The following is a 17,500-nucleotide window of genomic DNA, read 5'->3' on the forward strand; positions in this document are numbered from 1 at the left end:
GACTGTAATGACTTGATAGACTTCAATTATCATTTTGATCAATGCTACAGAAGATACAGAATCAAGCTTCTGATATGGAAGGCAGTGGATTATAGCGAGCCCCTCATAGGCTACGTTTACACAGGCAGCCTAATTCTGATCTATTTACACTAATTGGTCTTCTAACCAATCAGATCAGGGTCTTTTACCAATAATTGGGCCAGAATTGGGCTGCCTGTGTAAACACAGCCATAGTAACAGGGTTCACTAGAACTGATTGATTGATCAGAGTTGTCTCAAACGACCACACAGCCTACTGCCACATCTGAACTAACCAGCAGAGGGGGATGGAGACTGCCACACCTAAACATAGGCTACTAGCAGAGTGAGAGATGGATGGCTGATACAGTATGTGGGGAATGTCTGGATGGATGGCTGATACAGTATGTGGGGAATGTCTGGATGGATGGCTGATACAGTATGTGGGGAATGTCTGGCTGATACAGTATGTGGGGAATGTCTGGATGGATGTCTGATACAGTATGTGGGGAATTTCTGGATGGATGGCTGATACAGTATGTGGGGAATGGGAGAGATGTCTGGATGGATGGCTGATACAGTATGTGGGGAATGTCTGGATGGATGTCTGATACAGTATGTGGGGAATTTCTGGATGGATGGCTGATACAGTATGTGGGGAATGGGAGAGATGCCTGGATGGATGGCTGATACAGTATGTGGGGAGTGGGAGAGATGTCTGGATGGATGGCTGATACAGTATGTGGGGAATATCTGGATGGATGGCTGATACAGTATGTGGGGAATGTCTAGATGGATGGCTGATACAGTATGTGGGGAATGGGAGAGATGTCTGGATGGATGGCTGATACAGTATGTGGGGAATATCTGGATGGATGGCTGATACAGTATGTGGGGAATGTCTGGCTGATACAGTATGTGGGGAATGTCTGGCTGATACAGTATGTGGGGAATGTCTGGATGGATGGCTGATACAGTATGTGGGGAATGTCTGGCTGATACAGTATGTGGGGAATGTCTGGATGGATGGCTGATACAGTATGTGGGGAATGGGAGAGATGTCTGGATGGATGCCTGATACAGTATGTGGGGAATGGGAGATTTATGATATGGCGCTCTCTACTGGAGATTTTGAGAATTACAAACATTTGTATTCTTGCTGCTTCCAACTCTCCCTCGGTAAATATTACTGACTGGTGCTTTTAACCACATAGGCTTTTATACAAGGATAATAATGGGTTATACTTTAGTATCTCTAAAAGGTTATGTGATTAACTGTTTGAACTCAACAAAGGGTTGCACATTTTCAGTAACTTTCCCAAAATGTTCCTGAAATCACAGTTGGAAGTTTCCTGGAGTCAGGAGGGAATAAACATAGAATCTGGGAATCTTTAAACCAGGATTTCTGGTGGATTTTTGCAACCCTAAACTCAAGCTACTTTGGAGTTGATATTTATTAGATGTATCATGTATGAGTGCTGTTATACTTCATATGTATTAGGTGTATCCTGTATGAGTGCTGTTATACTTCATATGTATTAGATGTATCCTGTATGAGTGCTGTTATACTTCATATGTATTAGGTGTATCCTGTATGAGTGCTGTTATACTTCATATGTATTAGATGTATCCTGTATGAGTGCTGTTATACTTCATATGTATTAGATGTATCCTGTATGAGTGCTGTTATACTTCATATGTATTAGGTGTATCCTGTATGAGTGCTGTTATACTTCATATGTATTAGGTGTATCCTGTATGAGTACTGTTATACTTCATATGTATTAGATGTATCCTGTATGAGTGCTGTTATACTTCATATGTATTAGATGTATCCTGTATGAGTGCTGTTATACTTCATATGTATTAGGTGTATCCTGTATGAGTACTGTTATACTTCATATGTATTAGATGTATCCTGTATGAGTGCTGTTATACTTCATATGTATTAGATGTATCCTGTATGAGTGCTGTTATACTTCATATGTATTAGATGTATCCTGTATGAGTACTGTTCTACTTCATATGTATTAGATGTATCCTGTATGAGTGCTGTTCTACTTCATATGTATTAGATGTATCCTGTATGAGTGCTGTTCTACTTCATATGTATTAGATGTATCCTGTATGAGTGCTGTTCTACTTCATATGTATTAGGTGTATCCTGTATGAGTGCTGTTATACTTCATATGTATTAGGTGTATCCTGTATGAGTGCTGTTCTACTTCATATGTATTAGGTGTATCCTGTATGAGTGCTATTACGACAAGAAAGTGATTCTTTTGAAATATATTTAGCTCTTTTTATGGTGCTGATTGCATGTCTGTAATACATCATAATTGTGTTAAATAATAGAAAGATGTATTTTTCAATGATTTATATTAGATTTCTCCACTGAAAAGTACAAGTGTAGCGTAACCACTAGGTACACATCAGATAAGCAAATACACACACAAATATGGTAAAACATTTAATGACGTATAAAATAAACAAACAATAAAACAACTTAAAAACAAAAAGAGATTCAAATAACGTACTGTTCCAGTGGTTGATCTTCTAAGACCATTTCCTGTTTGAACGAACCAATCAGATCACCCGATACTAAGAGGTGGATTCCTCCTACAGAGACAGTAAACAGAGGATGCATCCAAAAAGGTACCCTATTCTCTACATAGTGCACTACTTAAGACCAGCGCCCTATAAAGTTGTGCACTATGTAGGGAAGAGTGCCATTTCAGAAGCAGAGATGAGACTGACCACCAATTAACATAAAAACATATCAAAAACATTTTATATCAGAAACGGAAAGAAATACCCTATTTGTTCACAGTTGGTATGAAAGGGCTGTTGACAAAATACCAGTTTATACAATAAAAACATTAAAGTAATTTAAAAAAAAAACATACTATTTACAATTAAAAAATACAATTCCTATATTTCACAGAATTCACCCTGCTTAACAATGCCACTGTTGTAATCCTTTGTGCAATGTTGGCAGCTTCTTGGCATTTGATATGTTCCCTATTCAAAGAAAAAAATAAAAAAATTTTTTTTACAAAAAATATTGTTTGTAAAAAACGCATTCAGTTCTGTGTCCCTACAAGCAGACCGTATCCCAGTCTCGTTTCCTCACCTCTTCACCCCTACATCCTCTCTCATGACCAGGGGTTCCAATCCAACTTTTAAAAAAGGACAAAGATCCTTGGCTGAAAGTATTGAGCTTCGATAAACCATTGTTTTGTGACAGTGGCATGTCCTGTCATATTATATGAAGAATAAACAGTAAGGTGTAGCTTATGGCTTGGCCATAGTAAGTTCATATAAACTCAGTGGTATTTTCCTATGTAGCCTAGTTACAGTAAGGTGTAGCCTAGTTACAGTAAGGTGTAGCCTAGTTACAGTAAGATGTAGCCTAGTTACAGTAAGATGTAGCCTAGTTACAGTAAGGTGTAGCCTAGTTACAGTAAGGTGTAGCCTATGGCTTGGCCATAGTAAGATCCTATAAAGACAGTGGTCTTTCCCTATGAGGTGTAGCCTGTTGTTGGAAGAGGGAAAACCTGCTTTGTCCCATTCCCAATCCTATTCCCAATCCTTATAAGGACCAGATTCCTGGGAAAGAGTGTGGATCCTATCAGAATCATATTTTGGCGTATGTGGGATTTGTTATTGTAAAGAAGTAAATTCCTTTCTCGTCCCAGTCCCAACTCAGCTTCCTGGGAAAGACGACATCCTCAGAGAATAGTTCTCCAGTTGAAGAATTCCTTAACAGCTCTTCCCAGAGGCAGGAGAGGAGAGCTACATCCAGGTTGGTCCATTCAGAACATTTTCCAAAGGATATTCAGAGATTTACTGAGATATTCCCTCCACGGAGAAAGGAGAGAATGCTGTTTCAGTAGTTGGAATGCTAGCTGTTGGAATCCTGGGAAGAGGACAGGAGAAAATGGTCAGAAATGTGAGCCAGGAGAAATTGGGAACAAAAGAATGCATGCAGCCACACACACACACACACACACTCCCTCCTTCATACACATACTCTACCATACACAAACTCTCTCTCTCTCTCATACACACACACCTGACTGGCCTGACTGGTGAGTCTGCGAGGGGAGAGGGGTCGTTTCTGCTGGTGGATGGCCTGGAGACGAGTGATCAGGAACTTCTTATCCTCCCCCTCCTAGAGACACAATGACACAGGTCAGCAGGGAACAACCATGTAGCTGGCCATTAACACCTTATACACAGTGTTAGAACACTCCATTAACACATTATACACAGTGATAGAACACTCCATTAACACATTATACACAGTGTTAGAACACTTCATTATACACAGTGTTAGAACACTCCATTAACACAGTGTTAGAACACTCCATTAACACATTATACACAGTGTTAGAACACGCCATTACACACAGTGTTAGAACACTCCATTACACACAGTGTTAGAACACTCCATTAACACTGTGTTAGAACACTCCATTAACACATTATACACAGTGTTAGAACACTCCATTAACACATTATACACAGTGTTAGAACACTCCATTAACACAGTGTTAGAACACTCCATTATACACAGTGTTAGAATACTCCATTAACACATTATACACAGTGTTAGAACACTCCATTAACACATTATACACAGTGTTAGAACACTCCATTAACACAGTGTTAGAACACTCCATTAACAGTGTTAGAATACACCATTAACACCTTATACACAGTGTTAGAACACTCCATTAACACATTATACACAGTGTTAGAACACTCCATTATACACAGTGTTAGAACACTCCATTAACACATTATACACAGTGATAGAACACTCCATTAACACATTATACAGTGTTAGAACACTCCATTAACACATTATACACAGTGATAGAACACTCCATTAACACATTATACACAGTGATAGAACACTCCATTAACACATTATACACAGTGTTAGAACACTCCATTATACACAGTGTTAGAACACTCCATTAACACATTATACACAGTGATAGAACACTCCATTAACACATTATACACAGTGTTAGAACACTCCATTATACACAGTGATAGAACACTCCATTAACACAGTGTTAGAACACTCCATTATACACAGTGTTAGAATACACCATTAACACTTTATACACAGTGTTAGAACACTCCATTAACACATTATACACAGTGTTAGAACACTCCATTAACACATTATACAGTGTTAGAACACTCCATTAACACATTATACACAGTGTTAGAACACTCCATTAACACATTATACAGTGTTAGAACACTCCATTAACACATTATACACAGTGTTAGAACACCCCATTAACACATTATACACAGTGTTAGAACACACCATTAACACATTATACACAGTGTTAGAACACTCCAGTAACACTTTATACACAGTGTTAGAACACTCCATTAACACATTATACACAGTGTTAGAACACCCCATTAACACATTATACACAGTGTTAGAACACCCCATTAACACATTATACACAGTGTTAGAACACCCCATTAACACATTATACACAGTGTTAGAACACTCCATTAAAACAGTATACACAGTGTTAGAACACACCAATAACACATTATACACAGTGATAGAACAATACATTAACACATTATACACAGTGTTAGAACACTCCATTATACACAGTGATAGAACACTCCATTAACACATTATACACAGTGTTAGAACACTCCATTAACACATTATACACAGTGATAGAACACTCCATTAACACATTATACACAGTGTTAGAACACTCCATTATACACAGTGTTAGAACACTCCATTAACACAGTGTTAGAACACTCCATTAACACATTATACACAGTGTTAGAACACTCCATTAACACATTATACAGTGTTGGAAAAGTCCATTAACACATTATACACAGTGTTAGAACACTCCATTACACACAGTGTTAGAACACTCCATTACACACAGTGTTAGAACACTCCATTAACACAGTGTTAGAACACTCCATTAACACATTATACACAGTGTTAGAACACTCCATTAACACATTATACACAGTGTTAGAACACTCCATTAACACAGTGTTAGAACACTCCATTATACACAGTGTTAGAATACTCCATTAACACATTATACACAGTGTTAGAACACTCCATTAACACATTATACACAGTGTTAGAACACTCCATTAACACAGTGTTAGAACACTCCATTAACAGTGTTAGAATACACCATTAACACCTTATACACAGTGTTAGAACACTCCATTAACACATTATACACAGTGTTAGAACACTCCATTATACACAGTGTTAGAACACTCCATTAACACATTATACACAGTGTTAGAACACTCCATTAACACAGTGTTAGAACACTCCATTAACAGTGTTAGAATACACCATTAACACCTTATACACAGTGATAGAACACTCCATTAACACATTATACACAGTGTTAGAACACTCCATTAACACATTATACACAGTGTTAGAACACACCAATAACACATTATACACAGTGATAGAACACTCCATTAACACATTATACACAGTGTTAGAACACTCCATTATACACAGTGATAGAACACTCCATTAACACATTATACACAGTGATAGAACACTCCATTAACACATTATACACAGTGTTAGAACACTCCATTATACACAGTGTTAGAACACTCCATTAACACATTATACACAGTGATAGAACACTCCATTAACACATTATACACAGTGTTAGAACACTCCATTATACACAGTGATAGAACACTCCATTAACACATTATACACAGTGATAGAACACTCCATTAACACAGTGTTAGAACACTCCATTATACACAGTGTTAGAATACACCATTAACACTTTATACACAGTGTTAGAACACTCCATTAACACATTATACACAGTGTTAGAACACTCCATTAACACATTATACAGTGTTAGAACACTCCATTAACACATTATACACAGTGATAGAACACTCCATTAACACATTATACACAGTGATAGAACACTCCATTAACACATTATACACAGTGTTAGAACACTCCATTATACACAGTGTTAGAACACTCCATTAACACATTATACACAGTGATAGAACACTCCATTAACACATTATACACAGTGTTAGAACACTCCATTAACACATTATACAGTGTTAGAACACTCCATTAACACATTATACACAGTGTTAGAACACCCCATTAACACATTATACACAGTGTTAGAACACACCATTAACACATTATACACAGTGTTAGAACACTCCATTAACACATTATACACAGTGTTAGAACACTCCATTAACACATTATACACAGTGTTAGAACACTCCATTAAAACAGTATACACAGTGTTAGAACACACCAATAACACATTATACACAGTGATAGAACACTCCATTAACACATTATACACAGTGTTAGAACACTCCATTATACACAGTGATAGAACACTCCATTAACACATTATACACAGTGTTAGAACACTCCATTAACACAGTGTTAGAACACTCCATTATACACAGTGTTAGAATACACCATTAACACTTTATACACAGTGTTAGAACACTCCATTAACACATTATACAGTGTTAGAACACTCCATTAACACATTATACAGTGTTAGAACACTCCATTAACACATTATACACAGTGATAGAACACTCCATTAACACATTATACACAGTGTTAGAACACTCCATTAACACAGTGTTAGAACACTCCATTATACACAGTGTTAGAACACTCCATTATACACAGTGTTAGAATACACCATTAACACTTTATACACAGTGTTAGAACACTCCATTAACACATTATACAGTGTTAGAACACTCCATTAACACATTATACAGTGTGATAGAACACTCCATTAACACATTATACACAGTGTTAGAACACTCCATTATACACAGTGTTAGAACACTCCATTATACAGTGTTAGAATACACCATTAACACTTTATACACAGTGTTAGAACACTCCATTAACACATTATACACAGTGTTAGAACACTCCATTAACACATTATACAGTGTTAGAACACTCCATTAACACATTATACACAGTGTTAGAACACCCCATGAACACATTATACACAGTGTTAGAACACCCCATGAACACATTATACACAGTGTTAGAACACTCCATTAACACAGTGTTAGAACACTCCATTAACACATTATACACAGTGTTAGAACACCCCATTAACACATTATACAGTGTTGGAAAAGTCCATTAACACATTATACACAGTGTTAGAACACTCCATTACACACAGTGTTAGAACACTCCATTAACACAGTGTTAGAACACTCCATTAACACAGTGTTAGAACACTCCATTAACACATTATACACAGTGTTAGAACACTCCATTAACACATTATACACAGTGTTAGAACACTCCATTAACACAGTGTTAGAACACTCCATTATACACAGTGTTAGAATACTCCATTAACACATTATACACAGTGTTAGAACACTCCATTAACACATTATACACAGTGTTAGAACACTCCATTAACACAGTGTTAGAACACTCCATTAACAGTGTTAGAAAACACCATTAACACCTTATACACAGTGTTAGAACACTCCATTAACACATTATACACAGTGTTAGAACACTCCATTATACACAGTGTTAGAACACTCCATTAACACATTATACACAGTGATAGAACACTCCATTAACACATTATACACAGTGTTAGAACACTCCATTAACACAGTGTTAGAACACTCCATTATACACAGTGTTAGAATACACCATTAACACTTTATACACAGTGTTAGAACACTCCATTAACACATTATACACAGTGTTAGAACACTCCATTAACACATTATACACAGTGTTAGAACACCCCATTAACACATTATACACAGTGTTAGAACACCCCATTAACACATTATACACAGTGTTAGAACACACCATTAACACATTATACACAGTGTTAGAACACTCCATTAACACATTATACACAGTGTTAGAACACTCCATTAACACATTATACACAGTGTTAGAACACTCCATTAACACATTATACACAGTGTTAGAACACTCCATTAACACATTATACACAGTGTTAGAACACTCCATTAACTTCTTGCCACTATAGGGGGTGCTGTTTTTGCATTAGCATAATTTCCTCTACAGATTAAACTGCCTCTTATTCAATTATTGCTCTTACTATATGCATAGAATTAATACCATTGGATAGAAAACAATCTATAGTTTCTAAAACCGTTTCAATTTTGTCTCTGAGTGAAACAGAAGTCATTTGACAGCACTTTCCCTGACCAAGAAGAAGAATGCAAGATGTGTATGCTCGCTTCAACGCTCTGCCTATATATGGTCACGCCACCTATGACCCGAAACACACTTCATTCGTCTTCCTCTGGGTGTCAAGAGGACGTCAGAGGAGAAATTTTTTGTTTATCTTGTACTGACGTGAAATAAGACCTATTTCTTTGGCGTGACCGACAACTTCCGGTTCTCTGAATCGCGCTATTTGGAGGTGCGATTGTCTACTGTTTTGCTGCCGTTACGGATGAAAACTATCTCCGTCTCGAAGTTTGTTTGATACATGTGACCATATCATCTTAATGTATGTTTTTTCAATATAGTTTAATCAGATTATTTGAATTTTTTCGGGAGTTTTGCCGTGTTCCGTTCTGTGACTTTTTTTACTTTGGCCAGTCGACCAGTACATATGCTAAATGAAGAGGGAAAGTTGCCATTATGAATGGATTGAACGACTCATCAGGACTAAGGACACCTTGATCAACATTCTGATGAAAGATCAGCAATAGTAAGACCCAATTTACGATGTTATTTCATATATCTGTCGTGCATGTGAACTGGTCGGGGGCGCCCAGCTGGTTCTGGCTGGCGTGGCTATGCTAATTTAGCGCTACATTTTGTTTTCGCTATAAAACATTTAATAAATCTGAAATATTGTTTGGATTCACCAGATGTTGGGCTTTCAATATCTGTACGCTGTGTATTTTTCTGAAATGTTTTAAGATAAGTAATTAGTTATATGACGTTGGTCTCTGTAATTGTTCTGGCTGCGTCGGCACTATTTCAGATTGCAGCTGCAATGTAGAACTGTGATTTATACCTGAAAAATGCACATTTTTCAAAAAAAAACTATGCTATACCATAAATATGTTATCAGACTGTCATCTTATGAAGTTGTTTCTTGGTTAGTGGCTATATATATTTTTATTTAGTCGAATTAGTGATAGCTACTGACGCAGGAAAAAACTGTTGGAGTAAAAAAATTGTGTCTTATGCTAACGTGGTTAGCTAATAGATTTACATAGTGTCTTCCCTGTAAAACATTTTAAAAATCTGAAATGGTGGCTTTATTCACAAGATCTGTATCTTTCATCTGGTGTCTTGGACTTGTGATTTAATGATATTTAGATGCTACAATTTACTTGTGACGCTATGCTAGCTATGCTACTCAGTGGGGGGGGAGTGGGGGGTGATCCCGGATCCGGGTTGGTGACTCGTTAAAGGTCCATTAACACATTATACACAGTGTTAGAACACTCCATTAACACTTTATACACAGTGTTAGAACACTCCATTAACACATTATACACAGTGTTAGAACACACCATTAACACAGTGTTAGAACACTCCATTAACAGTGTTAGAATACACCATTAACACATTAAACACAGTGTTAGAACACTCCATTAACACATTATACACAGTGTTAGAACACTCCATTAACACATTATACAGTGTTAGAACACTCCATTAACACATTATACACAGTGTTAGAACACTCCATTAACAGTGTTAGAATACACCATTAACACATTAAACACAGTGTTAGAACACTCCATTAACACATTATACACAGTGTTAGAACACTGTTGAAAGTACATTTTCTACATTGACATTTTAGTCATTCAGCAGACGCTCTGATCCAGAGAGACTTACAGTTAGTGAGTCATTTAGCAGACGCTCTGATCCAGAGAGACTTACAGTTAGTGAGTCATTTAGCAGACGCTCTGACCCAGAGAGACTTACAGTTAGTGAGTCATTCAGCAGACGCTCTGACCCAGAGAGACTTACAGTTAGTGAGTCATTTAGTAGACGCTCTGACCCAGAGAGACTTACAGTTAGTGAGTCATTTAGCAGACGCTCTGATCCAGAGAGACTTACAGTTAGTGAGTCATTTAGCAGACGCTCTGATCCAGAGAGACTTACAGTTAGTGAGTCATTTAGCAGACGCTCTGATCCAGAGAGACTTACAGTTAGTGAGTCATTTAGCAGACGCTCTGATCCAGAGAGACTTACAGTTAGTGAGTCATTTAGCAGACGCTCTGATCCAGAGAGACTTACAGTTAGTGAGTCATTTAGCAGACGCTCTGATCCAGAGAGACTTACAGTTAGTGAGTCATTTAGCAGACGCTCTGACCCAGAGAGACTTACAGTTAGTGAGTCATTCAGCAGACGCTCTGATCCAGAGAGACTTACAGTTAGTGAGTCATTTAGCAGACGCTCTGATCCAGAGAGACTTACAGTTAGTGAGTCATTTAGCAGACGCTCTGATCCAGAGAGACTTACAGTTAGTGAGTCATTTAGCAGACGCTCTGATCCAGAGAGACTTACAGTTAGTGAGTCATTTAGCAGACGCTCTGATCCAGAGAGACTTACAGTTAGTGAGTCATTTAGCAGACTCTCTGTTCCAGAGAGACTTACAGTTAGTGAGTCATTTAGCAGACGCTCTGATCCAGAGTCACTTACAGTTAGTGAGTCATTTAGCAGACTCTCTGACCCAGAGAGAATTACAGTTAGTGAGTCATTAGCAGACGCTCTGATCCAGAGAGACTTACAGTTAGTGAGTCATTTAGCAGACACTCTGATCCAGAGAGACTTACAGTTAGTGAGTCATTTAGCAGACGCTCTGATCCAGAGAGACTTACAGTTAGTGAGTCATTTAGCAGACACTCTGATCCAGAGAGACTTACAGTTAGTGAGTCATTTAGCAGACGCTCTGATCCAGAGAGACTTACAGTTAGTGAGTCATTTAGCAGACGCTCTGATCCAGAGTCACTTACAGTTAGTGAGTCATTTAGCAGACACTCTGATCCAGAGAGACTTACAGTTAGTGAGTCATTTAGCAGACTCTCTGTTCCAGAGAGACTTACAGTTAGTGAGTCATTTAGCAGACGCTCTGATCCAGAGTCACTTACAGTTAGTGAGTCATTTAGCAGACACTCTGATCCAGAGAGACTTACAGTTAGTGAGTCATTTAGCAGACGCTCTGATCTAGAGCGACTTAGTTAGTGAGTCATTTAGCAGACGCTCTGATCCAGAGAGACTTACAGTTAGTGAGTCATTTAGCAGACGCTCTGATCCAGAGAGACTTACAGTTAGTGAGTCATTTAGCAGACGCTCTGATCCAGAGAGACTTACAGTTAGTGAGTCATTTAGCAGACGCTCTGATCCAGAGAGACTTACAGTTAGTGAGTCATTTAGCAGACGCTCTGATCCAGAGTCACTTACAGTTAGTGAGTCATTTAGCAGACACTCTGATCCAGAGAGATTTACAGTTAGTGAGTCATTTAGCAGACGCTCTGATCCAGAGAGACTTACAGTTAGTGAGTCATTTAGCAGACGCTCTGATCCAGAGAGACTTACAGTTAGTGAGTCATTTAGCAGACGCTCTGATCCAGAGAGACTTACAGTTAGTGAGTCATTTAGCAGACACTCTGATCCAGAGAGACTTACAGTTAGTGAGTAGTTATCATAGTGTTATCCAGATAGAAAACGTTGTTATAAAGGGTTAAGTCACACTGTTATAAAGGGTTAAGTCACATTAGTATTGTATAAGAGGGTTGCGACATAGTGTTATCCAGATAGAAAACGTTGTTATAAAGGGTTAAGTCACACTGTTATAAAGGGTTAAGTCACATTAGTATTGTATAAGAGAGTTGACGTTACGTTTTCTATCTGTATAACACTGTTATAAAGGGTTAAGTCACACTGTTATAAAGGGTTACGTCACACTGTTATAACGGGTTACGTCACACTGTTATAAAGGGTTAAGTCACACTGTTATAAAGGGTTAAGTCACACTGTTATAAAGGGTTACGTCACACTGTTATAAAGGGTTACGTCACACTGTTATAAAGGGTTACGTCACACTGTTATAAAGGGTTACGTCACACTGTTATAAAGGGTTAAGTCACATTAGTATTGTATAAGAGAGTTGACGTTACGTTTTCTATTTGCTCCTGCAGCAGACTGATAATCTTCCTCTGTCCATCCACCACCTGGGTGTTGAAGTAAATCACTATCCTGAGAGACACAGAGAGACAGTATGAAAACACACAACAACATTCTCCTTTACAGAGACACTGACAGGAAATGATCAAAGCAACCTGAAGGAACTTAGTTTGTGTCAAATCCCTCAAACTATCATCCTGCTTACAGGAAGATACCAGGAACAGAGGGTTCTCCACCATGTAGCTGTGAGCCCAGGCTAGTCTGTCTGTCTGTCTGTCTGTGTGTGTCTGTGTGTGTGTGTGTGTGTGTGTGTGTGTGTCTGTGTGTTTACCTGTCTGTGTCTGTACACCGGTCTCTCTCTGTGTGTGTCTGTCTGTGTGTGTCTGTCTGTCTGTCTGTCTGTCTGTCTGTGTGTGTCTGTGTGTGTGTGTGTGTGTCTGTGTGTTTACCTGTCTGTGTCTGTACACCGGTCTCTCTCTCTGTGTGTGTGTGTGTGTGTGTGTGTGTACCTGTCTGTGTCTGTACACCGGTCTCTCTCTGTGTGTGTGTGTGTGTGTGTGTGTGTGTGTGTGTGTGTGTGTGTGTGTGTGTGTGTGTGTGTGTGCGCGCATGTGTGTGTGTGTGACTCACAGGAAGATCCCAGCAGCCAGGAACAGAAACAGAGGGTTCTCCACTATGTAGCTGTGAGCCCAGGCTAACCAGGCCAGGTTAGGGTTGTGTGTCTCCAACTCCTTCACCCACAGCTTCCCTGACTGGAACATAGTGGACAGGCTACGGAACGGCCCGCATGACTCAGACGGACGGATACTGGAGGGAGAGGAGGGGAGGGAGAGGAGGGAGTGGAGAGGAGGGGAGGGAGAGGAGGGGAGGGAGAGGAGGGAGTGGAGAGGAGGGGAGGGAGAGGAGGGAGTGGAGGGGGAGGGAGAGGAGGGAGGGAGGGAGAGGAGGGGAGGGAGATGAGGGAGGGGAGGGAGAGGAGGGGAGGGAGAGGAGGGAGAGGAGGGGAGGGGAGGGAGAGGAGGGGAGGGAGAGGAGGGGAGGGAGAGGAGGGAGAGGAGGGAGAGGAGGGGAGGGGAGGGAGAGGAGGGGAGGGAGAGGAGGGGAGGGAGAGGAGGGAGAGGAGGGGAGGGAGAGAGATTGATATACTATGTTATCTATGTGAGTAATGTATATTGCAGGTATGTGTGTGTTTGAATTTGCTAGTGTGTGTTCAACATCTTCAGTGTGTGTGTTAGTGACATCCATCTCTCCTTACCTCCACATGGTGTAGCTGACACAAACAGCAGCCCCCAGGAAGGAAGGGCAGCAGAGGAGAGTGATGAAGATGGTGCTCATCTGACTGGCTCTATAGGGCTTCCTAGGGGACTGGCAGTTCATCATCACACTAGTCTGGTGGACACACACACACACACACACACACACACACACACACACACACACACACACACACACACACACACACACACACACACACACACACACACACACACACACACACACAGAGAGAGAGAGTACTGTCAGGATACGGTCAGAGAACAGTTTGTGAGTCAAGACAAGGTTAAATGTCAGTTGACATTCAGTTGTAGTTGGATAGTAATTAGGGTACATAGTGCAGTTAGCAGTATGATCACAGTGATCAGAACAGACGTACCTGCTTCATGTAGAAGAGAAGCAGCAGTTTGATGATCTGTACAGCAGGAAGCAGAGGAGTGAACAACACCCCCAACCTAAACACCACGGATACAACATCACTACAACCTCCACAACACAGATACAACATCACTACAACCTCCACAACACGGACACAACATCACTACAACCTCCACAACACATATACAACATCACTACAACCTCCACAACACAGATACAACATCACTACAACCTCCACAACACAGATACAACATCACCACAACCTCCACAACACAGATACAACATCACTACAACCTCCACAACACAGACTCAACATCACTACAACCTCCACAACACAGACTCAACATCACTACAACCTCCACAACACAGATACAACATCACTACAACCTCCACAACACAGATACAACATCACTACAACCTCCACAACACAGATACAACATCACTACAACCTCCACAACACAGATACAACATCACTACAACCTCCACAACACAGACACAACATCACTACAACCTCCACAACACAGACACAACATCACTACAACCTCCACAACACAGACACAACATCACTACAACCTCCACAACACAGACACAACATCACCACAACCTCCACAACACAGACACAACATCACCACAACCTCCACAACACAGACACAACATCACTACAACCTCCACAACACAGACACAACATCACTACAACCTCCACAACACAGACACAACATCACTACAACCTCCACAACACAGACACAACATCACTACAACCTCCACAACACAGACACAACATCACTACAACCTCCACAACACAGATACAACATCACTACAACCTCCACAACATCACTACAACCTCCACAACACAGATACAACATCACTACAACCTCCACAACACAGATTCAACATCACTACAACCTCCACAACACAGATACAACACCACTACAACCTCCACAACACAGATACAACACCACTACGACCTCCACAACACAGATACAACACCACTACAACCTCCACAACATCACTACAACCTCCACAACACAGATACAACATCACTACAACCTCCACAACACAGATACAACATCACTACAACCTCCACAACACAGACACAACATCACTACAACCTCCACAACACAGATACAACCTCCACAACACAGATACAACATCACTACAACCTTCACAACACAGACACTACAACCTCCACAACACAGATACAACATCACTACAACCTCCACAACACAGATACAACATCACTACAACCTCCACAACAGACACAACATCACTACAACCTCCACAACATCACTACAACCTCCACAACACAGACACAACATCACTACAACCTCCACAACACAGACACAACATCACTACAACCTCCACAACACAGATACAACATCACTACAACCTCCACAACAGACACAACATCACTACAACCTCCACAACATCACTACAACCTCCACAACACAGACACAACATCACTACAACCTCCACAACACAGACACAACATCACTACAACCTCCACAACACAGACACAACATCACTACAACCTCCACAACACAGACACAACATCACTACAACCTCCACAACATCACTACAACCTCCACAACACAGACACAACATCACTACAACCTCCACAACACAGACACAACATCACTACAACCTCCACAACACAGACACAACATCACTACAACCTCCACAACACAGACACAACATCACTACAACCTCCACAACACAGATACAACATCACTACAACCTCCACAACACAGATACAACATCACTACAACCTCCACAACACAGATACAACATCACTACAACCTCCACAACACAGATACAACATCACCACAACCTCCACAACACAGACACAACATCACCACAACCTCCACAACACAGACACAACATCACTACAACCTCCACAACACAGACACAACATCACTACAACCTCCACAACACAGACACAACATCACTACAACCTCCACAACACAAATACAACCTCCACAACACAGATACAACATCACTACAACCTTCACAACACAGACACTACAACCTCCACAACACAGATACAACATCACTACAACCTCCACAACACAGATACAACATCACTACAACCTCCACAACACAGATACAACATCACTACAACCTCCACAACACAGACACAACATCACTACAACCTCCACAACATCACTACAACCTCCACAACACAGACACAACATCACTACAACCTCCACAACACAGACACAACATCACTACAACCTCCACAACACAGACACAACATCACTACAACCTCCACAACACAGACACAACATCACTACAACCTCCACAACACAGACACAACATCACTACAACCTCCACAACACAGATACAACATCACTACAACCTCCACAACACAGATACAACATCACTACAACCTCCACAACACAGATACAACATCACTACAACCTCCACAACACAGATACAACATCACTACAACCTCCACAACACAGATACAACATCACTACAACCTCCACAACACAGATACAACATAACTACAACCTCCACAACACAGATACAACATCACTACAACCTCCACAACACAGATACAACATCACTACAACCTCC

The 17,500-nt window shown here is 40.1% G+C and overlaps 1 protein-coding gene across 7 annotated transcripts in view; it reads right to left on the reverse strand.

The window, feature by feature from the left end:
* Positions 1-2,475: 2,475 nt before the first annotated feature.
* Positions 2,476-17,500, reverse strand: part of tmc6b (transmembrane channel-like 6b) — a 55,913-nt gene continuing 40,888 nt past the window's right edge. For all 7 annotated transcript variants that reach the window (XM_038986319.1, XM_038986317.1, XM_038986316.1 and 4 more), the window contains 6 exons: positions 14,925-15,000; positions 14,529-14,662; positions 13,904-14,080; positions 13,267-13,345; positions 4,094-4,192; positions 2,476-3,937 (listed from right to left, as the gene is read on the reverse strand). In XM_038986319.1, the coding sequence (XP_038842247.1) occupies positions 3,923-3,937; positions 4,094-4,192; positions 13,267-13,345; positions 13,904-14,080; positions 14,529-14,662; positions 14,925-15,000 (580 nt within the window). In that variant the 3' untranslated portion in view covers positions 2,476-3,922. The remainder of the gene's footprint in view (positions 3,938-4,093; positions 4,193-13,266; positions 13,346-13,903; positions 14,081-14,528; positions 14,663-14,924; positions 15,001-17,500) is intronic.

This window comes from Salvelinus namaycush, unplaced genomic scaffold (assembly GCF_016432855.1).
Source record: "Salvelinus namaycush isolate Seneca unplaced genomic scaffold, SaNama_1.0 Scaffold454, whole genome shotgun sequence".
In the NCBI taxonomy this organism is placed as follows: domain Eukaryota; kingdom Metazoa; phylum Chordata; class Actinopteri; order Salmoniformes; family Salmonidae; genus Salvelinus; species Salvelinus namaycush.